Source organism: Ambystoma mexicanum, chromosome 4q (assembly GCF_040938575.1).
Source record: "Ambystoma mexicanum isolate Mex_15411 chromosome 4q, UKY_AmexF1_1, whole genome shotgun sequence".
Lineage (NCBI taxonomy): Eukaryota > Metazoa > Chordata > Amphibia > Caudata > Ambystomatidae > Ambystoma > Ambystoma mexicanum.
The window spans coordinates 1,236,776,361-1,236,802,917 of record NC_090928.1 but is presented as its reverse complement, the minus strand read 5'-3'; the positions used below and the strand labels follow the sequence as shown (position 1 = coordinate 1,236,802,917).

The following is a 26,557-nucleotide window of genomic DNA, read 5'->3' as shown; positions in this document are numbered from 1 at the left end:
GCACAATCAGACGTGCAAGTGGACACTTGCCGCACCTATTTGACAGCAATAGGGGCCTCCAGAAATTCAGAGGTTTTCTCCTCTTCCAACCCGATAGTCAAGAGACATTTGGTGGGCCTCTCCAGGCTCTACCCACCCATCAGAAATCCACACCCCGTGTGGGACCTCATTGTAGCGCTGGGCGCCTTGGCACGCAAGCTCTTCGACCTAATGGCGTCCACAAACAGGCTTGTCACCATTGAAAGCTTTGTTAATGGGCCTCACCTCTGCTCCCAGAGTCGGTGAGACCCAGGCTCTGGTGGCCTCAGAACCCTATACGACTTTTCACAGGGATAAGGTGGTCCTACAGACACAACCCGCGTTCCTACCTAAGGTACCATCTGCTTTCCATCTAAACGAGGAAAGTCTTAACTAAATCTTTTGCTGACCCGAAGGACGAGGCTCAGAGTGCCTTGCACTGTCTGGATGTCAGGCACGCTCTGATATTCTATCTGGACAGGGCCAAGGCTTCCGCAAGTCGGATGCACTATTTGTTACCTTCTGGGGGGTTTGGGGAGGTCAAGGGCCAGGTATCGGGTATCCAAGGCCTCTATAGCACAGTGGATGATTTCAGCCATCAATGAGGCCTATGAGGGGCAGCACAAGCCACTGCTAGCTAACATGCACGCCCACGCTGAGCCACGGCCATTGCCTTCCAATGGCAGGTTCCGTGGCAGGTCATCAGCAGTGCGGCCACCTGGACCACCCCTTCGGCTTTCTGTAAGCATTACTGTTTGGACACCGGCTCTAAGTCAAACGCGGCTTTTCGGACAGGTGGTTCTAAGGAACTTGTTTTCTTAAGGAGGCTCTCCTCTCCACCCTGGGACTACGATCATTTGTAATCCGTCATGCAGTACGGAGGAAAAGGGACGGGACGTAAGAGTAATTAAGTTACTCACCGCAGTGACTAACATAATCTTAGTCCATAGTCCCCTTTCCTCCATACGTCCTTGTAATAATCAAATATACTTTCAAATACTTTTCCAGCATCAACACAAAGCTAGTAGATACTCTTTAGAGATGCTTTCTACACACTTCCTACACCCTGAGGTGACTTCACTAACTAGGACAGTAATGGCATTTTATATATCACTAGTACACTTTTTTTTTAGGTTGAGGTTTGTGGAAAGGAATGGTTAAGGGAAGGAAAAAGGTTAAACGGGTTCTCGGAGTATGTGAGCACTTAAATGTTCCCATGTGATTTAGACAAAAATCTTTCCCAGCAATGATAGTTTAAAACCAAGTATCCCCTCTGACGGACAGTAGATATCAAAGTCATATGGACTAGAAGAGTCTGCAGGGCGCCAGTGCAACCAAAGTCAATTGGAGAATAGTCTATGGAGGCGAGGCACTTCTTAGATAGCAAAGTCTTGCACAAAAGCAGAGTTTTTTTTTTGTTCATGAAAACTCACTGTAGGGTCCCAAGCTGCTACACTTCTGTAGGGTAGAGCTGAAATCAACTCTAGCAAAGTAGCTACTGCAAGTCTCAGCTGAGAAGAGTAAAGCTTAAGATGCGGAGGTAAGTACCCCAAGTCGGAACAGCACCTTTGTTTAGAAGAAAAGTGGTCCAGCTGGCTTCTGTCTGGTTGCAGTGATGCAGATCCTGGGTTCCTGGGCCTCAGTCGTGGGGACAAGAGGGAGGTCGTCTGGACGACTCCTGCGGCAGCAATTCGGAGGTCGGCAGCAGCTACGGGTTCTTTTCAGATCAGCCACACTTCTCAGTTTCAGTGCTCGGTAAACAGCACCACCGCGGCTCTTGGATACAGGTTGAGTTTCTGTCGTGAGATACAAAGTGCCATATTTGCATATTAGGGCCTTAGATGGCTGCATTAACAGCTAAAACCAATAGCTTATTCCAAGTATGTGTTAAATGCTGAAAGTAATGTGTTGGTCACGCCCACTTTAAGCATCAGTGAGCTACAAGGAATGTGCAGGCCTAGGAGGGGTGGAAGGTCACATTATTCATTGTGTATTGAAAGGCTGGGCTGAGGCCCCAGTTTGGTAGCTAATAGAGACCTGTATTTGAGTGTTTGGAGCATTATGGCACCTATATAGCGCTTAGATAGCCAATCTTTGAAGCACTATAGACACCAGCTAGCAGAGTGCAGGCCTGGTAAAGCTTGCTCACTAGGGGTTAATTGATTTCAGCTTCTCCTAGAATATTTTGTCTTTGCAACCGTGGATCTGCCGTGTGTTGTAAACAAATCTTTCCCCGAGAAGGCCTGGTACTGCCGCGTACTCACTGATAACAAACACTCCTGAGCTTTTGCAGACGGTTTCCAAGTAGGGAGGGGCAGAGAAAGGAGCGCGTTTGAAATTTACTGAGCTGGGTTTTTTCCATAAGTAAACTTGTTTTTTGCACGACGAAGGTTCTGGAACTGTGCGTCATGCTGATTTGACGGCACAAGAGCACAAAAGGTGCAAGCACCCAGAACGGAGGGGGAGATTCATCCGCGGACAGTGTGCCCGGACCATGTTCTTTGCAGCACCTTGCAGCGCTGTTATCTGAAGGAGCGGGGCTGGCAGCAGTTAGCTTAAGATGACCAGGATCTCCTAGCACTGATTAACCATTTCAAGGGTCATAAGACTGTGTTTCTCTAAGTTTAGTGATCTCTCTAACAGACATTTCCATCATTGCTAAATTTCTGCTTTATTTGTTATGTTATGCTATATGTCTAATAAATGATAAATTTATAATGAAGGTGTCATTTCCCTAGCATGAGTTCATTGCTTGGCACGGCGAACGTGTAATTGGGTGGAATTGGGTAATTTATGCTAATAAGGACTGGTCCCTGGGAAGAACTACCCCCTTTTCAAGACGGCTTCCTTCACTCCGAGTCCTGCACTCGAGCTCTGGTTGTCCTGCTTCTGGAGGGGCCTGGGGAGACACTTGGAGCTTCTGGCTGGCTTGCAGACGTTGCACTCGACTACGGATTTCTTGACCATTGGCACTCGGTTCCTGTAGCAGCAAAGAAGTACAGCCAGTTGGTGAAGATGAATCCAGTGGAGTTCGTTTCGGGTTTAGTTGGTCCTACCCAAGGGAAGAAGTTGTCACTTCCGGAGTTTCTCTTGTTGATCAGAAAAAGGAGTTTCAGCACAGCAGTAGGGCTTCAACGGGCAAATCAAAGGTCCAGGAGGATGCAGCAAGCTTTGTTCTGTTTCTTCGTCAGGTTGTTCTTCCCAGTGGTCGACTCTGCCTCTAGTCCCAAAACTCTTGGTTTCTCCCATTCATGCACAGCCTAGGCTGTCACTCAAACAGCAGGGTGGCTGTCCTGCCTGCCAGCCATCCAATCAGGACTGGGTGCATTCAGGCATTCCTAAAGACAAAGGACAGGGTGGTTTCGGGAACTGTTAGGCAGAATTGCAGGGAGTACCTTTGGCAACACCAAACATAATTAGGACTACAGGTGTAAGCAAAAACCAACCTTTGGTAGAAGTCTGTACCACACACTTTTGGTAGCGAGCTGAGCAGCCAGGCTTATTTCAAGAGGCAATGTGAGCAGTAGAAGAAGTTAGACAGAAGTATCACAATCACAGTGGTTCAAGTAGACACACTCGGTTTCTTGGTTAAAAAAAAATAATTAAACATGTATTTATAGTCATTTGGAAAACATCCACTAGTAGAAATCAACTCCATATTCAATACCAATATACAACAGCACAAAACTAAGTTGTAGGGACAGTTTGAGCTCCCCTGAAAAAGGAGCCAATTGGCACTTCAATACTTTTAAATCGGAATAAAAAGGCAGAGGTGTGTACAAGGGGTTAGAAAACACTTCTTTCCGATAATGCAAAGATTCAATGTACAGGAGGGTGAGTTCAATTCAATAGGCCAGGCCAAAGTCAATAGTCTAGTGTTCTTGGATAGGACAGCACAGTTCTGGTACAAATGGAGAAGAAGTCTTTGTAAAAGTTTTTAGAAGTAGTTTAGATGAAAGAGAATGATCTGCTGGGTCACAAGCTGGTTAGGTCTGCAAGTTGGTAGTGTTTCACAAACTTTCACTGCAAGAGTTAAAATCTCTCAACTGGATGGCACAGTACCTTAAAGTGAAGCAAAAAGATGTAGCTGAAGACGTTGGTTCCTAGCAGTTCCTGCAGATCTCTGTTCCTGAGCCTCAGTCGTGGGGACAAGAGGGAGGACGCCGGGGGACTACTGCACTGCACGGGATCATCGTCGGAGCACACAAAATGGCGTCATTTCAGCTCAAGTAGCTGTGGCTTCCAAACACAAACTGGTGTCCTTCTCCCTGGTTAACCATAACCAGCTCCGAGAATGGCATACAGGCGTTTGCTGAGTTGATTGGTCCCACCAACTCATGGGGAGAAGCCGTCCTTGAAGGAGCTTCTGTGTCGAATGGAGATCTGGCGATTCGGAGGTGCACTAGGGCTTTACCGGGCAAACCAGTCCAGTGGTTGCAGCAGCCGTCCTCTGCCAGCTCGTCTTCGGTTCTTTCGTTCCAGTGGTCGACCCTGCCTTCCAGTCCTGGAGACTCGCCTTTTAAACAGTTTTCTCCCATTCATTGCAGCCTAGCTGTCACACACCCAGCAGGGGTGGCTGTCCTTGCCGGACAGTCAGACAGCCAATCACGCCACAGTGCATTTGGGTCTCCTAGGAGACAGGCACAGGGAGATTCGGGGCACCTCCCTCACTTCCTGCCCACCCCGACACTCGGACGCCATGGGCGGACTTCAGTCCTGAAGTCCGCTAAAAGCTCACGAACAAAGGGACCAAACCTGGTTTGGCGCACAGTTAAACACCAGAAGGACCTTTCCACAAAAACGGTGAAAAAAGATGACCGGGAGGGGTCTTGGGCGCCATATTGAAAAACATGGCAGCCCCGATTTTTAGCGCAGACGGGAAAAATCATGGTAGTTCGTTATAAAACCACTGCCACCAGCCATTTCAATAGGAAAGGGGAGCATTTGACAACTACAAGTGTGTTTAGACATAGGGGATACTAAATAACCCCTCCAGCACTCTATAGGAAGATGGTGTGTGCTGGGTCTATACATTTAAAAAGTAGTTCATCCCAGAGAAGTTAAAGTCCAAAGGACACCCCTGTGCCACTGCACTCAATGTGCTGTGTGACACAAACAAGAAGATGCCTATGGAGTTGTCTAAAACTCCATAACAAGTAACAAACACAGAAAACACATTGAAAATGAAATGTTCAAAGTCTCAGTTTAGCAAAAGAGCTGGAGTGCTTCAGAAGGGAGCAATATAAAACACCACACAAATATACTCCAAAAGATTCTGGGTCTGCCGTCGCCTCTCTGCTGGAACCGTCCTATAGCAACTGCCTGGTGTGGTGCCGCTTGTGTGATCCTGTGACTCTGGGGCCTGTAGATAGCTTGTATCTTGCTACCCCTCAGGTAGCCATAGAGTAACATTGAGAGGACAGCCCTTTGTATTCTCAGCGGTAAAACCGCCTACCCTCGGACACTTGTCCTTGGGGCATCTACTCGGGGGTCATCCTAACCTCCTCACACATGTTTGTAACTACAGATGTACTTAACCAGCAACTCTAGGGGATCCTTCATGGACACTAGTACTTTGAACACTGTTTCACTACTTCCCGCCTTTTCCTGGCCAACCTTCAGCCACTGGTGGCCCATCTTAACTCGACTCGTACTAGATGGGGTTGGACTGTTAAGGCATGATTAGGTTGAAATTGTAGAAAGTTATTAAGAGTTTGGAAAGTTTGCATATATGTTTGATGTTGGTTTACTATGTGTTGTGTTCCTGTTAAAGCTACTCTAAAGTGATTACCTAGGAGCGTCTGTGGTTTACCACTGAAAGAGTATTGCAAGTGATCATATACTGTATATATGTTTTATAGTACTTAACTGAACTTAGTATTGTGGGTCTTGGACTATGTCTATTTGTATATAACTCTTCAGTGTGTGTTTTTTCTTGAACTAATGTATACTCTGACGTCTTTGTACCCAACTACAGCCCTCCCTGGACTAAACCTGGCTGCTCACCACTCTACCATTCCCTTGGGTAGTTTAGGCTGATCCGAAGAGGTGTAACCCTGTTCACGCTTGGTGGGCTTTCCTTTCATGGAGAGTGACGTTTGTAAAACCCCCTAACATAATGTGTGCCTAGGACGGGTGTATGTGGTATGCAATTTTGCAGATTGTCAAGCAATTTTCTTAAGTTCATCTCACATTTTAAAATCAGACAGCTGAGTCAGCCTCTAAAGATCCAAACTCTGCAGCAGAAAGGTCACTGTAGGCTTTAGACCAAGAGTAAAATATTAACTACTACGTAATTGTAGGTAGTTTTAGAACATCCACATAAGGTTATCCAACAAAGAAGTTAACTCAATCATGCAGTGTACTAAGCTGTGTTTAGACATGTGAATGTGCAGCTTTTGTCCACCCTGAATGCACATTCTGCAAGAAATAAAGTAGCAATCAACGGCAGTCGGAGCCCAAACCACATGCTTACAAAAACATGGTATTGCCAACATTTGCAACATTATTACATGGAGTGGCAATTCATACGTGTGTTCTATATGCCTCCATCACACCACTCTTTCGGTTGTACATTACTGTTATAAAGTACATGCATAAAATGACTAGACCACTCATGCTTCAAAAAGGAAAACGTTGCTCCTCTTGAGCATTGATTGTATAGCTGGATACATTACAGATCCACAATCGAGCCAGCCCTAACTCCATGTGAATGATGAGGCCGTAAATGAAGTAAAGTCCTCACGCATGAGCATCAGAAGGTTGCAAATGGAACAATGGAGATTTTGCCGATTTGTGATTGTTGACTTTGTGTAGACCTCCGAGAGGCTATCTGGGCAAGCCTGTTCACTGTCCCCACCCTATTTAATGCTGATGTGCAATTCCAGGCCCAGGCAAAAAATAGCAGGATTTTGCACATCATGTAAATCTATGACTAATCTCAAGTTACAAAGCCATTACTTCAGGGGAGGATAATTTTCCTTACAGAAGAGTAGCACGTTTCTCAGTAATAACCATTGTATATCCTTGCAAGTGCAGTTCTTAAAACCTGCTCTAGTAATGACTACATCTTTCTTTGTACACAGACGCTGGATCCTTACAAGAGACCATGGGCCGACAAAGACCAGAACGATGCCAAACATGCAACGAAAAACATCAATAAAATATCTGTCCCTGCCAAAGGTACGTCGGGCGCTGAGAGTTCATGTTTGGATTTGTACTTCTGAACTTGATATTACAAACCATGAGTTACAATGGGAAGGTCCCACTGAATCAATGTTACCACATGCAAAACAATTTAATTTTGAAATCCTAGCAAACATTACAATTTGCTATTTACACAGAATGGGAAACGTAGATTAGCTGATACTACTTCCATAGTTGGAAATATTTATGTTGAAGTGCACCTTGTGTGTCTTGGGCATTGTTAGTCAAGATTGTATGTAGCACCCTGTGGGAGACTGCACCAGCCTTGTCCTCTTGGCAATATTTAACCCAACCTTTGGTATAAGCATGTGCTACACAAGTTAGTAGAGAGACTGAGCAGCCAGGCTTTTGTGAGCTGTAGGGTTGAAACATAGTTTCACAGTGCCAAGTGCCACCAGGTACCATACCTTTATAGAGTTGTGTGAATGTTTACACTTGCCACACTTAAAGTAATGGACATTGGCATGGGCATTGACCGTATGGAGTTGTGAATGAAGGCAGGTGCCGCCCCTGGGCGTAATTGCAAGCGTTGGCAAGTGCCACGTTTCGAAGGGGCTGGGAGCGATAGCCTGCATAAACAACTGAATAAGATGATGAATGCCAACCATCCGCCACATATGGATGGAATAGCCTTGGCTAGTCAATACTACGCACCAACTGGATGGGTAATGCTCTCTGGGCCAGACTTGAAGGGACACACAACCGCCTGCCTGCACACAGACGGGTGTCACGTAGGTGGCCGAGGCCGAACTTGGTTAAGGTCATGAATGTGAGTGGGTGCCATGAGTGAAAGGGAATGTGAGTATCGGATGGCCCAGATCAGGACAGACAGAGATGCTCCCGCACCCCACATGGGGAGAATACGGAAATGCAGTGCCTCACTTCCGGACAGCAATGCCAATTAACCAATCCACCAACAATTTCACCCCTCTGCATACTCCTCTCAAACTCTAACCAAACACAACCACAGGCCTACAACGCAACAATCTGCACACTTCACTACAACAACAAAACAATCCACACATGGACTTGCACAACAGCACACAACGACTACCGACCGTAAAACACCCTAAACTCAGCCAACGGACCCACCGGGCTGAGGCCGCCAACAGTACATCACTGCTCTCTTGTACTTTTTCCAGCTTATTCCCACGAACTCACCCCCCTACCCTTTTTTTTTTTTCCAGAGCGCCAGGGGACCACTCCGGTGTTGATAGTGCGCGGTACAAATATCTTTTAACATTACAAGTATCCAAATAAAATGTTTATTCAAGGTTTCTTGATTAAACAATTATTTATTAATTTAACAGTCGGTTTGAATAAGCCTTCTTTAGAAGGGAGCAAATATGTAACACTTAAAATACACTTCAAAATACACAGTTTCAATAAATCAGATACCCTTTTGGGGTGGCACACTGACACTTCCTTCACCCTCAGGTGACTTCAATAACTAGGACACTGATATCACTGGTACATTTAGAGCAATAAATATGATATCAAAACTGAAAAGGTTAAAGGGAGAAACAATGGTTAACCAGCTTCTCAAACAGGTATGTACTTTTGAACCCCCAGTGCAACCTAGATTAACCCTTTCCCAGCTATAAAAGTAAAGAATTTATGACCTTTTGGAGGGACAGATAAAAACACAGTCAGGGGGTAGAAGAGTGTATCAGGGAGCCAGGACAGCCAAAGTCAATTGAGCAAGCAACTCTACAAAATGCATTAATTGCAAGCCTCAACTGAGGACAAGCTAACTACACAGCAAGAGGTAAGTACCCCTTAGTTCACAGTACTTTAGGTCTGAAGAAATTGGTTCCAGTTGGCTTCTGTTCCAGTTGTAGTATGGCAGATCCCGTTGTTCCTGGGTCTCAGTCATGGGGACAAGAGGGGGAACGTTTGGGGACTCCTGCACTACGGTTTGAAGGTCGGCAGCAGCAATGGGCAAACGTCAGATCAGCAGCACTTAACAGTTTCAACTTCTCGCTGATAGGACCACTGCGGTTCTCGAATACCTTGTGGGCTTAACTTGCTTCTGGGGTCCAGCACACTAAGGTGGCTCAGGCTTGGTTAGTCCTGCTTCGAGGGAGTCCGGAGGATCTTCCTGGAGCTCAGGTCAACTTAAAAACGATGCATTAGATTCTCCTGTTCCTCTCCCTGGCAATTGGTTCCTGCAACAGCAATGGAAGTACAGCCAGCTTCAAGAGGATTTCCAGATGAGTTCGTCTTGGGGTTGATTGGTCCCACCAACCCAAGGGAAGAAGTAGTCCTTTGCAGGGCTTATCTAGTTGAGATGAATTCTGAGCTTCAGCACTGCAGCAGGGCTTCACAGGGCAAACCAACGGTCCAGGAGTTGCAGCAAGCGTCTCTTCCAAGTTCTTCTTCGGATTCCTTCGTCCAGTGGTAGACACTGCCTTCTGTCTAAAAGACCTCGCCTTTTATGCTGGTTTCTCCCATTTATTCGCAGCCTAGCTGTCACACAGCAGGGTGGCTGTCCTTGATGGACAGCCAGCCAATCACCTTTGGGTGCATTCCTGTAACCAAGGAGATTTAGCATAGGGATTTTCAGGAGCCTCCCTCGCTTCCGGGCCCTGCCAGATGCGCTGGAGCCAGAGGCGGGCTTCACCATTGAATCCTGACAAAGACCAAACGAACAACGAGACCACAGCTGGTTTGGCGCACAGAAAATCTCATGAGGACCTTTCCAACCAGAAATGGCGAAAAAAGACCAGGGCCATTTTGACAAAATGGTCACCCATGGGTGCTTTACTGCAGCTGCAATAGCATCCCGCGGTAGAAACAGACAATAGTAGGAAAAGGTAAACCACTGCCACCAGCCATTAATTGTAGAAAGGGTAATAAACATGTTGCATGAGAAACTAGACAAAGGGGATACTAAGAAACCCCTATAGCACCCTATTGTAAGATAGTGTGTGCTGGGTCTAGAAAGTTACAAATGTATGGAACGTCAATTTCACTTCACTGCTGTTGGAAACAGTAGTTTAACCAAGAGAAGGCATTTAAACCTTTGGGGAAATCTGAAAGACTTCCCTTTGCCACTGCCCTGAAGGTGCTGTGTCTTACAATGTAAAAAGATGCCTATGGAGTTTGTCAGACTCCAAAAACCAAAATAAAGTGTTCAAATTAAAGAAATTTTACATGAGAGAGTGGGAAGAAGGTCTTGCGCTCTCAGGATTAAAAAAAATTAAGTCCTAAAGTCCAGCAAAAGGGGTGGGCATCTCTAAGGTAGAAGGGAATTAGAAAATTTCTGAGAATTCTCCCTAACAGGCATTCAATCTTCTTTCACATATTTCCTTCTGTACCTTGTAATGCAGGACAAGATTCGAAGTATGTGTGAAAGAGCACATTAAGCGTGTGCAAGCGATGAGCCACACAAGCTATACCCAGCCTTGAATAAACTCCATATGAAGTTGGTTTCTGCTGGGCCAGCAAGCATGCTTTGCAATAGCTGACATGACCTGGACATGCTGCAGAGGTCTAACCCTCTGAATAATGATTCACAGAGCATGCAATGCAGCAAAGGAGGAGTGGCAATGTTGGGGAAGGATTCGATTTTTAGGGTTCTCGTCACATTTTAATGCTGACCAAACCATTTGCTTTTTCACTGCCTATGTTCCTGAATTTTTTGGCATTGTTTTACGGGGAGACTTCATTAGAAGTTTTGCTGTCATTGTGTAGCCAGTGACCCAGCTAGTAGGGGGCTATATGCTTGTCCCCTAAGGAAATGCCTAGAAATAACGCTGACCAATGTTCCCTCTAAGCCGTGTGCATGTGCTCTTGCCCAGCTTCCTTCTGGGTGCCGCTCAGAAGAATTTTAGCAGCCCACACAGCCATTTCCCACCTATTCCAAAAGATATAACAAGGCACAAGCCATAGCAGGTACCCAACATTTGCTTTCTCTCAAAATAAATCTAAATTATACTAACTAGTCTTGGTATTTTGGTCTAGCCTATTCACATTGCCCGACTATGCAAGATTGACCTTAAAAACCTAAACACATAATACACCCACGAGAGGTTAAAAACGAATATGAAGGGGGATTCCAAGATGGCTGCCGTCGCAGTTCTACCGTGAGGAGCACGCTCCTCCCTGGCAGCCCAGAAAAGGAGCAATAACCTGAAGCGCCCTAACTGTGAGAAACTTTGTGCCATGGCTCCGGCGGAGCAGGAAGATCGCAGGTCGGGGCTGGCAGAAGTGCGAAGGATGCCACACGGGTACGAGCCAACGTAGTACTGCCCTGGCCCGCCGTCCGGAGCTGCAGAGATACGCGCCCAAGCATCAATTCCCACCCTGAGGTGTCTGGGGTTCCTGCGGCACTGTCAAGCCTGAAAGGCCAGCTGAGAGAAAAGGCTCACCTACTGGGCACCCGACAACATAGAGCGCCCCTGAATTGCTGCGAGCGGGGGGAGTGGGGAATCCTCCCTGGTAGTTTGCTACTGGAAGGTGGGCTCCCACCTGGCGCAATCGAGCCAGTCGCTGCAACGGAGCACTAAGGAAGACTGCGGCGTCGGAGGGCCTCGCGGACTAGCGGGAGCGCGCCCAGTCAGGCACATTTGACTACGCAGCTACGGGCTGCACAAGTGAAGTGGGCGCTAAGTAAGGAGAGGGGGGGCAAGCGACCAGACCCGGACGGGAGAGCCCTGGCCCCCTGCGGTCAACTCTGCTCTGGGAGGGCGTGCCCCCCAGTCACTGGGTCGTACCATCTGCTAACAGAAGGCGGCTGACAGCACAAAGCGAGCAGCATTAGGCAGTAGGCGTACGCAACAAGCTATCAGCGGTGCCCTTGGGAACTCCAAGGCGGGCCCTAGGCCCAGACACCAGTGGAGAGAATCTACCACCATTCCCGGGGGCCGACATCACAGCCAACTGCACAACACGGATATGCAAAGCTATCCACAGGGATACCGGACCACGTTGTGGTGAGAGTTATCAGGGAAGCGCAGCTCCTAGCCATGGGGGTGGAGGGGGGTTCCTCCTAGGAAGCAAGCTTGTCAAAGGTGAACAGAAATATAATCAAAAGCTTCTCAGTGGGATGCCAAGATGGCCGCCGTCAGTTATACTGTAGCAATCCCATCCCCAGCAGTAGGTCCCCACAGGGTAGCGACCCCCGCCAATAAGACCTTCACCAGTGAAGCAGTGGACTCTGTGGATGAGAGAGGATGACAACCCGGAGGAGTAAATGGCGGGGAAGGAGAAACAGGTGGCTGTAGCATCCCCTCCACTACCACCATGGCAGCCAGTCACAATTGAGGTACTCCATCAGTGTTTCAAAGCCTTTAGCGATCGGTATGACCACCACCCTGCAGAATCAGCTTAGCCTAATCCCTGCTGAACAAGGTCAAGAGTGAAGTCGCGGAAATTAGGGGACAGAGTGGCAACGAACGAGAACATAATCCAGGAGCTATCTGATGATACCCGGAAGATGGATGCACTGACGGAGCATCTGGCAGTGGCAACACATAATCTAGAGCTCCAGGCCAAGGATTTGGAGAACCGCTCGCGGCAGTCGAATATCGGGGTGAGAGGACTGCCCGAGAGTGTCCCCGACACCGATCTCAGGGAAAATATGCAGCTGGTGTTCAAGGAACTCCTGGACAGCGAGATGCAGGGGATATCATAATTGACAGAATCCATCGTGTGGGTCCACCTCGACAAGAGCCAGGGGCCAGACACAGGGAAGTGGTGATGGCCCTGCAGTGATACTATTTTCAAATCTTGCTCATTTCTCAGCAGCAGGTTCATTCCCGAGACCCCTGGTCCTGATACCTGATGACCGCATTGCCTGCATTTTACATTAATATGAAACAAAATGCCGGGTGCTAACCGGCACGAAAGTGAGGCTTGGATGTCTCGTTGCTAAGCAGCGCGTCCTTCAACAGGACTCTACTTCCGCCGGCAGGTGGATAGCCGGCGGCCGACAAAGGCCAAGTAAGGCCATCCTGTTTGCCCCTACGCGCAGTAATACTCATCAATTTGGTCACACACGTACTATTCTAATCGTACCGTTCCTCATTGTGCCATTGGGACACATGCCAGAAATCCTTGTATGAACAGTAATTGACTTTACCACTCACTGGAGGCAACCTTGCCGACAAACCCTCGGCTGATATAACAGGTATGACCAGATCTACGTTATCACATGCACACACAATGTTGAAATGTTTATAATGTTGTAAGCCTATCCCCTCATTTCGGAATGCTAACGTACAAATCCAGTTATTTAGCATTATGCATGCAGTGCGAAATCATGGCCCGAGCTAAATGTTAAATGGCACAGCCACCGTCGTGCCTGCATCCCTAACATATGTAAGCAATATCTCCTCTTTACCATAAGCTCACTAACCCGCGACTATAGCATGCATGCTCATCTCCAACTAGTCTACTGCATTAAACTGGGTCCCTATCACGTGTGCTCACCATGGTCTAGCCACGACTACAGTTCATGAGCCCACCCTGAATTACCCTACTACTGTTTAGTATAGCCTATCATTATAGATTTTGTATGCCTTTGAGCTAGCCTACTATCCAGACTATGTGCTTAGTACGTAATAGCCCATCATTATAGATTGTGTATGCCTTTAAACAAGCCTACTATCCAGACTATATGCTTAGTACGTAATAGCCCATCACTATAGATTGTGTATGCCTTTGAACTAGCCTACTACTGCTTATTACGCAACAGCCTATCACGTTAGATTGTGTCACCCCCAATCTAGCCTACCACTAGAGACTGTGTGATTTTCCATTTTTAGACAGACCCAAATCTGCTACTTACTATGGCCCCCATCCTCCCGCTATTCTGATATACCTCTGTCCAACTTCCCCCAATACCGGGAACACAACACTGCTCAACTCACCCACTGAAACTACCCACTCACCCCCCAACCACCCCTATCACCTGCAGAATGGATCGCCAAATATGCTACCCCGCCCACACCCCTCATACCCTGCCCAACATACTTGAGAAATAATAAACTAGGTTCCCGTACAAACGCGCCTAACTTGTCGAATCTTGACATGGCTTGCCCTTAGGAAATGTCAGAGTTCTCGCATCTGCACCAAGCATATACCCACCAGAACCACCTTGCCACAACTCGAGGATTGCAAACCACCCTACCAATCCACCACAGTAGCAAACCCAACAACCTCTGCCAGGATACTCCATGCACCCAACCTCCGGACATCTCAACGGCCGCCCCCACAATCAAAGGTGCGCTCCTTAGTCGCCCACTCTCCCGACATCGCAGATGTGATCACATCCAACAAACTGGACTTTCTTGCGGTAACCGAAACATGGCTATATCCAGCTGCCGGACCATCTCTCTATTGCGGTCCCGGAAAACTATTATATCAATAGAACAGACAGAGCAAAAGGGATAGGGGGGAAGAGTAGCAGTCATTGCAAAAACTAGTTTAAATATCAGAGAAGTCAACAACATAGACATACTGTCTTCCGCAGAATTTTTATCCTTCAAACTTCCGCTATCTAGCTCCCGAGCAATACTAATCCACCTAATCTACAGACCTCCAGGAGCTATCACATCCTTTGAAGACATTTCCCATCTTTTGACTGCTAACTCAAAACCAGGTTCCCAAATCATCCTACTGTGGGATTTCAACCTTGGCTCACAGGACCCGAATGATGCAAATGCCTCTTTGATCAACAATACATCACACAACTAGGACTGTCACAACACATCCACAAATCCACACATATCAAAGGCAGAACATTAGATTGGCTTGCTGAAGTCAACTGCGACATCTCAGTGTCCGAAATCACACCATGTGCCTGGTCTGACCACCATCTTATTACTTTCACAATACCCAAAGTCAGTTAAAAAGTGAACCTACTACCAAGGCACCTAAAACCTTATCCAGAAACACACGCAATATCACCATCGAAAACCTGAGACCTGTGATAAAACCAATGGCCTCCGAATTCCTTAATTCCCCCAACATTGACCCCTCATCACTAGTTGAACTCTACAACACCACACTGGAACAAGCCCAAACTTAGAAAACCTAAACCCGGGGCACTGTCGGACGCCAACGAAAATGGCGGCCTAGCTGTGTAGCTGCGCCCTGTATAAGAAATCCTGTTAAAAATCCTGCGTACCCAGAGTGGTAATATTTGGGTGCTGCGAAGGATAAGTAGGCGGAAGCGATTGTGCACCAGAGGATACCCCTGAGAAGATCCAGTGACCAGTGGAGGCTAAGAAAAACGGAGCTGAAGATACACCGGGCCCGCGCGGGAGGGAACGTTGGTGTGGTCTGCTGCCCTTCCCCCAATCTACTCGGAACACACGGCCCACCAGCATACTCGAGAAGTTTCCGTGCTCGATCCAGAGCGGTGAAGCCCGCGGAGCGGGACTACAGAGTTGCGGCGTGAACCCTCCAATACTGTGCCAGACTAGTATCGCAGGGCACGCAGATACAAGCTGCGGAGCATATGCAAGTAAGTCGGAGTGTGGGCACCCCATCCCCGGAGGCCGCCGTATGCACTGTGAGCGAGCGGCAGGCCTTCCGGGTCGAGGGGGTGCCCCCTCCGCCCATTGATTGTCCATTGATTGTCCATTGATGTTGGCGGTGAGGGGGGGGGCAAATACGCACATTACTGCAGTATACTCCCAGGGGGGTGGCCCCCCAGCCTGAACAATAACCACTGCACCGCGGGTGTACAGGGTGGGAAAGGAGAGGCACAGAGTGGCCATAGCGGGCAGAGAGACCTGAGCTCCCCACCCCCTTCTTGTTAACCTACATCCCATAAAAGTAAATAATCCACGGTGCAGGGGCTCAATGAGTAACACACTGAAAGAAGACACATGAAACGCCCCACCTGTATGTAAGGAACCCAACTGGGAGCTGAGTGCGAGATAAGTGGCCCTTAACCCGGGTCAGGGGAACCCAGGACTACGACAGAGGGACAGCTGTGGAACCACTCCACACAGAACATAAACTCACAAATAAATCCAAACCAGAGGCCACTGCTCACGACTACAACCCGCCCTCATCCACTATGCCCAGAGGAAATAAAACTAAAAAAGGGGCCCATGGATTCATTTACAAACGTCGCTATGGATGAGACAAATGCAGATGCATCACGACCCGGCACACCAGACCCAAACATTTTACCAGACTCACCACCAGACCCGTACACGGTGGCTCTACAGGCAGGATTTGCTGCAGTAAACACCAAACTAGACGACATAGTATGCACCATATCATCCATTAAAGCAGATCTCCAAAAGGTGACGCCAGGGTGCTGGAGACAGAAAACAGGATAAGCACAGTTGAAGACTCCCTCACAAGTCAGGGCAAGGACATGGAGACCATCAAGAAGGACCTGAAACAAGTCCAAATGAAGTGCGAGGACTTGGAATCTAGGTCCCGGCGTAACAACATTAGGGTGGTTGGGCTAGCAGAAAAATAAATCAATGTTCCGATGGAGGTGTATGTGGAAGAAGTAGTCCAAGCAGTCCTCCCTGAAGCGCAGCTGTCACAACAATTCTTAATTGAGAGGGCCCATCGATCACTGGCAGCCCCACCTAAACCTGGAGCCTCACCACGCACAGTCATCGCCCGCAACCTTAACTATCAGGATAGGGACCTATTTCTACGATTGTCACGCGAGAAAGGTACCCTGACATACGACTCCACCAGAATACACATATACCCGGACTTTTGAAATGGAGTACAAGCTGCCCGGTGCAGTTTCGACCAGGCCAAAAGAGCACTTTGAGCGAGGTCGATCCCCTACGCGATGTTGTTTCTCGCTAAATTACACCTGCAATACGTTCAGAAAATGCACTTCTTTGAATCTCCTGAAGAAGCTATGGGGTACATTGAAAGCAACATCCCACAACCGTCGAAAAACAAGAACCCACTTCCCATAGCAAGCACATAAAGGCATGCCACAAGCGTGACAACTGAATCATCCGGAACTTCTGGATACATAAACTAATGGACGCGGGGCCCAATGGGCGGGTCTGGTTGGCACGTGAAACGGGACAAAACAGCGCCGCCTAAATGTTCAACGGTTGAAAGTTTTCAGGGGATCTACACTGTCCAGTTGGGGGGATGGTGAGTGTGGGGGGCAGAGAGGGAGTTGGGTCAGTTGCCCACTAATTAAGAGGGAAGAGCCAATGTATGAAAAGAGGCTCCACAATAGACGGGCTGAAACGAGATCTGTTTACTTGGGGAAGAGAGGAAAACTATATACACAAATACTGACGGATACGCCACAAATGGAGATTTGATGAACTGAGTGACACAGCACACCTGCAACAAGTAACTAAGACAGCCAAATATGCAGGATATTAAATTGCTCACTTGGAACATACGGGGCCTGGCATACCCAATAAAAGCTAGAAAGATGCTTTCGTATACAAACTGCCACAAGGTAGGCTTACTTCTACTGCAAGAGACTCACGCCACAAAAAGTCGCAGAGTTATTTGCACGGAATTTGGGTCCCATAAAAGTAGCTACAAATTATTCCTCTATGGCCAGGTGAGTGCTCACAGTGGTGCACAGACGGGTCAATTTCCAGATTGCCAAATCAATGGCAGATTAAGATGGTCGCTATGTAATCATCTGGGGGCAACTGTACACTAGCTGTGTGTGGGGGGAGGGGTGACGAACATGCAAGGTTGTTGACGGAGCGGGCGGAGGAGGCAGCAAGCTGTTCAAGGGGCCTCGAATAAAAAATGGGCACGAACCTTCAGAGGCACAGGGTGCCCAAGCACCCCATCGGGTGAGATTACGCTAGCCCAAATGGTCAATTCAGGATAGATGCCAACTAACCAATACCACTAACAATTTCCTCCTCTGCATACACCTCTCAAACTCCAAACGCAACCACAAACCTCCAGCACAACAAACCACACTACACTGCAACAGCAAAACAATAAACACACATAGACTTGCACATCAGTACACGACGACTACCGGCCGCATACACCCCAGGCCCAGCCGACAGACCCACCGGGCTGAGGCTGCCAATAGCACATCACTGCACTCTTGCACTTTTCCAGCCTCCACCCACTAACTCACCTTCCCTCCCTCTTTCAGAGCCGCTAAAGCACCAGGGGACTACTCCGGTGGTAATAGTGCGCGGTACAAATGTCCTTTAACATAACAGGGAACACATATGGCCCCAATGGAGACAGCCCAGAATTCTATCTGCGCCAGGTAGAACTCATGTCACCTCTGGGGACAGCAATAGTAATATGGTGAGGCAACCTCAGCGTAATACTAGACCCAGAACTGGACCTTTCAACAGGAGGCTGCAAACAAAATAGAGCAGCACTGGTGCTGAAGCAAGCTATGCTGACCCTACCCCTGACGGACGTCTGGAGAGAGTTAGATTCGCTCAACAGGGAATACACATTCTACTCTGGGGTGCATGGGTCGAGCTCCTGTATAGCCTACTGGCTATGTTCCCCCAGACTGGTTGCAGAAACAGAAGAATGCACGATCCACCTGCGTACACGGTCGGGTCACTCCCCAGTTCTCCTGAAGCTAGTCCTGAAAGATATGGAGCGTACTACTCGTACATGGCGCATGCCTCCCGAACTACTGAAAGATGAAGCGGTACTTGAACCAATAAGAGCTGAAATAGAGGACGACTTTGAACGGAATTCAAGAACAGTGCCGACCCAGAACTCAATTTGGGAAACATTCAAAATATGGCTGAGAGGCCAATTGATGGGGACAGCATGCAGGGCCCCGAGAGACATCAGAAGGGACTTAAGTCAAACTGAACTAGAACTTGGAGACCTTGAGACCCAACCTCCTGAGGCCACAGAAGACATATCTGCAAAAGATACAAGTACAATTGGAAACCTTTCGGGCCCTGGCCGAAAAAACTTTCTGATGCTTGTTATTCTGCTTAGAATCACATGCTGTGCATAGTCCGACATCCAGTGGTCACTGCAGAGTATTGCATTTTGTTTTTCGTAGTCGAAAAGGGGACGTCGACATAGGCGGGTCTGTAATACTATCCCTATAGTGACGTCTAGTGTACCCAAAATCCATCACGCGTCGAGGTCCCTCAGATTGTTTTTTTCCGCCCAGAAACTGGTCGCCTTAATGAGGTGCTCGTAAGAGACATTGCAATACCATTATTCGACCCTTGGTCATTTCTTGTTAGTTATCGCTAAATCCAAACGCCTCTGGCCCTCCTTCGACGGCCTAGCTGTTTCCCCCGCCGAGTCAAGATCGTCGGCGGCGGTTTCAACGGAGGCGAACCAAACGGCGCTGCTTAACACATGGCCCGGCCTCGCCAACCTTTACAGTGGGGAGAGTGGGGGTTGTGGGACACTTCTGTTTCATTTCTAGAATGCCTTTCTCTCTCACCCTCCTTTCCTTCGGGGTCGTTATCACTTTTCCCTATATCCTCAGCTATGGAGAAGACTCCCTTTAGATTTTGCCCGTGTTGCAATGGCAAATTCACATGGAAAGATGAGCAGAAGCGGTGTAACCGCTGCTTACCCCTCGACCACAACAAGAACGGCTGTGTGGCCTGTAAACTACTTCGCCCAAAGTCTTTAAAGGACCACAGGGTCAAGAGGTGGGCAGCCTACGCTATGTCAAAGGCTGATTTCTCACCCGCCGCCGAATGTGATGAGGGGGACAGTGATAACGCTACCTCTGTATCGGAGGTGGATGATCTCTCTATGGAGCATTCCCGCTTCTCTGCATCTGTCCCCGGATCTGACAGGTTCGGCAAACGCCCTACTTATGGGGATGTACACCCCAGCGACGCCGAAGCACATGGAAAACATAAAACTAAACACACAACCCACGCCCCTCCTTCATCTAAGTCGAAGAAAGCCCTAGCGCCAACGGAGACGCCGACGGCCTCCACCGAATGTAAGGGTCGCAAGCCCTCCCCGCGACCACAGGCACGGCTAGTGGCTGTGCCGTCCACAAATAAGGGCGCGATCACCAAAACGCCAGACAACACGCCTCATAAGAGAGCGGCCGTCGACGAAAAAGTCCCACAAACGCCGAAGACTGTGCAAGATGAGCCCTCAACAGAGAGTTTAGTCGTTGAGAGATTGGCTAGAATAGTCTGCTCTGACGCTCAGGCGGACGGCGAGGGAGTCGCCGAGTCCCGCTCACAAGGCCAGGGAGATGCCGAAACAGACGGAAGGTACACCGGAACCTCCACCACTGTCGAAAGAAAGACCTAGCCCATGAGAAGGGTTCTCGGAGGGGAGTATATCCTCCACACTTTGGGAGAGATCTCGGCGGCTACAGGCAGAAGAGCACCCCTACCCGACCACTCGGGGTTACCCCAGAGTACTTTGCAAAGATTTCAATCTTGTATGGACAAACTGGATAGGTTCATGTCCACTCCTGAACACGTTACACCCAAAAGGCCAAGGGAGATACTTCATGAAGATCCCAGGGCCAAATATCCAAGACTCTTTGACCCACTTCAGGAGGATATTAATGCATATGACCTCACTGAAGAGGACACTCACTTTCAAGAGGATGAAGAATTCATAAATGAGGATCTACAAGACCCTGCAGAAGGTTTTGAAGAATACCCAGACATGGGTGGTAAGGGCTTCGAAGAATACCCGGACATAGAAGGCTCACAGCCTTGGCAGCCTCCAGGGGCATCAACAGACCCAGACGTCCTAGATCTGTCCTCTCCTCAGACCACACCAGTCAGAAACAGTCACCTGTGGATGACCAGCCCACTTTCAATGCTCTGCTACGTAAGGCAGCAGCACATTTTGAAATTGATACAGGGGAAGTTACTCCAGATATAGACTTTGTGGAGAAAATAATTAAGGAGAAAGCTCCTACTAGTCAGGCCATTCCCCTTCTTGCCTCAGTCAAAAGACGACTCGCACCATCTTTATCAACACCGGCATTGGTTAGAGGGGTCAACCCAAGAATTGAGAAACTCTTCAGTCCCTCACCGTCGGACCCATTATATATTGGAGGTCACGCTATACCTGATTCCTTGGTAGTAACCACAAGGAAGAGGGCAGGGGTTCCGCTATCTACTTGTGAAGCACCCCCAGACAAGCAGGGCAAGAAACTTTATGCCTTGGGAAAAAAAATTACTTCCTCAGCAGCTTTCTCCACCAGAATTGCCAATAACAATACCTTGCTGGCAAGCTACGCTGATGCCCAATGGGTAAAGTTACGTGAAGGCCTCGAAGTCCCTGAGCCCTTACGAACCTGGTTGTTAGCCACTGTAACAGAGGGTACTCTGGTAAACCAGTGCATCATTAAAAACATGCTAGATGCTGCAAAGACAGCTGGCCGGTCATTAGTCCAAGGGATACTTCTCAAGTGTCACCAAGGGATACTTCTCAAGTGTCACGTCTGGCTCTGGAACTCAGGTTTTAAGCCAGAAACCCAGGCGTCCCTCATAAACAAACCAATTGAGGACTCAAACCTGTTTGGTAAGGCGGTGGACGACGCTCTGGAGACAGCTAAAAAGGAATTTGATACCCTTAAAACCCTGGACCAGATCACAAGCCCTAACGAGCGAGGTTACGGCAACAGACGATTTGCTTCGTGACCAACGTCAAAACCAACACCAACAACAACCGTACTGCTCAGCAGGCAATTGGTCCTCCACCCAAGGAACCAAAGCACAATATGCTCAGAGGACAACCTCGTGGAAAGGGAAGAGGTCGGGATCCCAGTCCCAGAGGCTCCCCGGCTACCAACACCAAATGACCCAAAGGTTCGGGTCCCCTCCCATGCATCTCCGGTCGGGGGCCGGTTAACATCATTTCTACCAGCATGGGAGGGCATAACCACAGACCGCTGGGTACTGTCAACCATAGCCCGCAGTTACTCCATCGAATTCAGTTGGTCCCCGACATTCAGACCCCCAAGGGGAAGACGCCTATCACCGGAGCACCTCACCATCCTTCAAGAAGTCAATCTGCTACTGGAAAAAGTAGCAATAGAGGTTGTGCCTCTATCACAGGTAAAGGAGGGTATTTATTCAGTGTACTTCCTTGTACCCAAAAAGGATCTCACCATGCGCCCTCTGCTAGACTTGTGCCCAGCGGACAGGTTTGTCAAACCTCAAGGTTTGTATGGTCACTTTACAGGAAGTAATCCCGCTGTTGAAACAGGAGGATTACTTGGCAACAATGGACATGAAAGATGCATACTATCATATTTCAATGTTGCCAGCGCACAGAACATACCTAAGGTTTGTGATAGAGGACAAGCACTATCAGTTCAGGGTACTCCCCTTCGGCAATGAGGGGGTTTACAAAGGTACTGGCAGTAGCAGCAGCACACTTGCACAGACTATCCGTCCCGGTTTACCCTTACCTCGACGACTGGCTCATAACAGGGGATTCCTATGGAACGTGCCTATTGAACACGCAGAAGACAATAGACCTCTTATTCAGTCTGGGATTCTCCATCAACGAGAAGAAATCCAGCCTAGACCCCAGTCAAGTCACAGTTTCTAGGGGCTCTAATTCAGGCAAAAGACTGCCTTCTCTTCCCCTCCAAAGAGAGGGTGCAACACATGCTGTTTCAGATCCCTCAGTATGTAGCCATTCGAGAAGTGACGGTACGCAAAGCCATGCGACTGTTAGGAATGATGGCATCCTGCATTGATTTAGTTGTGCGCGTCTGCACATGCGTCCCATCCAAGAGTGGCTCAACAGTCGTGTCAGGCCAGCAGACAATGTGAAGATCTGGTAGTTGTCTCACCAGCCCTTGTTCTCTCTGCAGTGGTGGTCGAGGGAAATCCTCTTGAAGGGGTAGCCGTTCACCACCCCTGCAGTAGAATCCACTCTCATGACAGCTTCTCACGGGGTGGGGAGCTCACTTGCTTCAGCAGCCGGCGCACGGCATGTGGTCCCGGCAAATGGCATCCAACCACATACATCTGTTGGAGCTATTAGCAGTATTCAAAGCGCTGAAAGCCTTTCAAACAGTTATAGGGGAAGACAGTCCTGATCTTCACAGACAGCACCACAGCCATGTACTACCTGAACAAACAAGGAGACACACACTCTCCAGGGCTATCCAAGCTGTCCCAAAACCTTTGGATATGGGCTCTCAAACACAGGATGTTCCTGTTGTCTCAACACATTCCAGGAGAACTCCATCTTCTGGCAGATGTGCTCAGCAGAGATTTCCCACTGCCCGTCGCGTACGAATGGCGACTACACGAAGACATCGTCTCCAACGTTTTTGCAGAATGGGGCTTCCCAGAGATCGACTTGTTCGAAACTGTGGAGAAAGCTCAATTCCATGATTACGCCTCCAGGTACTCACAGAACCTCCAAGTGGAATGGGCTCTGGATAGCATGGTCAGGAAGCAGGACTGACCGAGCTTGAGCCCCTTCAACAGTGTGCGGGACTCCAGAAGCAAGGAAAGTCCATCTCGACAGCCAAGGGCCGCAGTGTTGCTATTTGCGGTGGATGCGAGGAGTTGAAACGCCGAACAGCCCCTGAAAGTGAAGTTTGCCAGTTTCAGGTTTTGACCGTCCCAGTGCAGTGCAGGAGTCCTCTGACGTCCTCCCTCTTGTCCCCACGACTGAGGCCCAGGAGCAGTGAGACCTGCAGAGCTGCACAGGAACAGGAGTCATCATCTGCATTGTTTCTTCATTTTAAAGGTACTGTACAAAGTCTAAGAGAACTTACCTATTGCTGTAGAGTTGCTTGTATCTTCTACTTCTCACAAGTCTAACGGCTTGTGGCCCTACATTGATTAATCTTTTTCTTCAAAGACTTCTGAAATATTGTGCAAATACGTTTCTACTTACCTGCAAAGAAGTGCTTAAGCCCATATAGACTGTTGCCTATTGACTTTGGCTTAGCCTATTTTAACTGAATGACTCTTGTTGGGTATCTGAATGTAGTTGCCTGCTTAAGAAATATTTGTGGTATCTTGTTTGCTCTACTAATCTTTTCCTTTGACTTGCTCTCAACTATTTCTGAATGCCAACAGTAATACATTAATGTCAACAGCACCCTAGCAATTGAAGTCACCTGTGGGTGTAGGTCTCTGCTGTATGCCATATCAAATCGGTAGTTCTTGATTCTGAATTCAAGAGTTTATAGTTTTGAACTATATTTGTGTGGTGTTTTACAGTGCTACCTTCTGAAGAAGGCTTACATTAACTGACAAATTAATTGTTTTATCAAGAACCCCTGTGTACGTGTTTGCTTGAATACATGTCACTGTGAATCTCTGAGATAAGCCTGGCTACTCGTCCACACTACCAATATGTGTAGTACAGACTTATACCAAAGGTTGGGTTGCTATTGCCAGGAGGTCAGGGTTGTTGTAGTGCACCCCAAGAGGACTGCACACAATCTTGCCTAACACTAACAAATACACTCCAAAATACACCCTCTTAGTTCTCTAAAACAGCAAATACCCATTTGGGATGGCACACACATTTCCTACACCCTAAGGTGACTTAAGTAACTAAGACATTGTACATTAATATATCACTGTTGTATTTAGATTAATTCTGAGGAGTATGTCAAAGAAAAGGATTATTAGAACCAAACAAGAGATCACACAAATTCTGATGCAGGTAAGTACATTTGAACTCAACACCCCTCCCCCCATGAAAAGTTAGTTAACCACTTCCAGGAAAGAAATCCCAAACACACTGTCGGAGGGAAGAAGTCATTCAGGGAGCCAGTGTAGGCCAACGTCAATTGGGCAAAGGTCTAGGCAGGGCCACAATCTGATTAGGCTTGTGAGGTAAAGAAGCTGATAGCAACTCTACAAAAGCAACCAAGACAAGTGTCAACTGAGAACAAGTGAGGTTACACAACAGTACCTTTGGTTAGAAGAAAAGGCCTTTGACTGGCTTCTTGTCTTGAGCAGCTCTGCAGATCCCGTGTTCCTGGGCCTCAGTTGTGGGGACAAGAGGGAGGGTGTCTGGAGGACTCCTGCACTGCAACGGGACGGTCGACGACAGAAAAGAACCAGCTTATATTCAGTGGCACTTTGTGGTTTCAGCTCCTCGCGTCTAAGCAAATAGCAACACCGCAGACTCTTGGCTGTTGAGAGGGGATTTCCTTGCATCTGGGGTCCAGCACTCTGAGGTGGCTCAGGCTTGGTCAGTCCTGCTTCCTGGGAGTCAGTAGGATCTGCTTGGAGATCTTGGCCAACTTAAAAGCAATGCACACGAACTGGTGTTCCTCTCCCATGCTCTACGGTTACCAGCAGCAACTGCAGTGGAAGTGCAACCAGCTTCGAGAGGATGTCCAGGTGGCTTACTTTGGAGTTGATTGGTCCCACCAACTCAAGGGGAGAAGTCATCCTTGCAGGGCTTCTCTAGTCGAGGCGAATTCAGAGCATCAGCCCAGCAGGAGGGCTTCAACAGGCAAACCAACAGGCCAGGAGTTGCAGCAGGCGTCTTTTCAAAGTTCTTCGGATTCCTTCGTCCAGTGGTCGACTCTGCCTTCCAAGTCAAAAAGTCTGGTCTTTTATGCAGGTTTCTCCTATTCATTCCAGCCCAGCTGTCAGTCACCCAGCAGGGTGTCTGTCCTTGCTGGACAGCCTGCTGGCCCATCACCTTGGAGTGCATTCCTGTCTCCTAGGAGACTAAGCACGGAGTTTCGGGCACCTCCCTCGCTTCCTGCCCCCCGCCAGACGCCCTGGAGCCAGAGGCGGGCTTCACTTGTGAACCCCGCCAAAGACAAAACTAACAAAGGGGCCAAACCTGGTTTGGCGTGCAGAGTAAATCTCAAGAAGGACCTTTCCACAAAGAAATGGCAGAAAAAGAAGACTGGGGTTATTTTGACAAAAATGGCAATCGTGGGTGCTTTACTGCAGTTGCGAAAGCAATTCGCGGTAAACGCACTCCACAGTAGTTAAAAGTAAACTACAGCCATTCATAGAAGAAAGGGTAACACAAAAATGTTACATGAGAAGCTAGACAAAGGGGATACTAGGTAAACCCCTCCACACCCTATTGTAAGATATTGTGTGCTGGGTCTAGAAAGTTACACACTTAAGTAAAGTTCATTTCACTTTACTGCTCTGGGAAACAGTAGTTTATCCCAGAGAAGGTATTTAAACCTGGACTTCCATGTGTCACTGCACTAAAGGTGTTGTGTGACGCAGTGTAAAAGATGCCTATGGAGTTTGTCACTCGACAACCAAAAGAGAGGCTGAGTAAAAATCATAGAAAAATACAGAGTGCGGAAAAAGGGTCTGGCTCTCCAGGTTAAAAAAAAAAAAAGTCCTCAAAATCAAGCAAAGTTGCTAAGGTAGAGGGAATTGGCACGTTTCTGAGAATTCTCCCTAACAGTTACTATGATATTGCCCCTTCTGAAAGAGGCTTG

The 26,557-nt window shown here is 48.1% G+C and overlaps 1 protein-coding gene across 1 annotated transcript in view; it reads left to right on the top strand.

The window, feature by feature from the left end:
* Positions 1-26,557, top strand: part of LOC138468307 (zinc finger protein 318-like) — a 640,558-nt gene that overhangs the window by 535,588 nt on the left and 78,413 nt on the right. Inside the window, exon 8 of the mRNA XM_069608801.1 lies at positions 7,104-7,200. Coding sequence (XP_069464902.1) covers positions 7,104-7,200 — 97 coding nt within the window. The remainder of the gene's footprint in view (positions 1-7,103; positions 7,201-26,557) is intronic.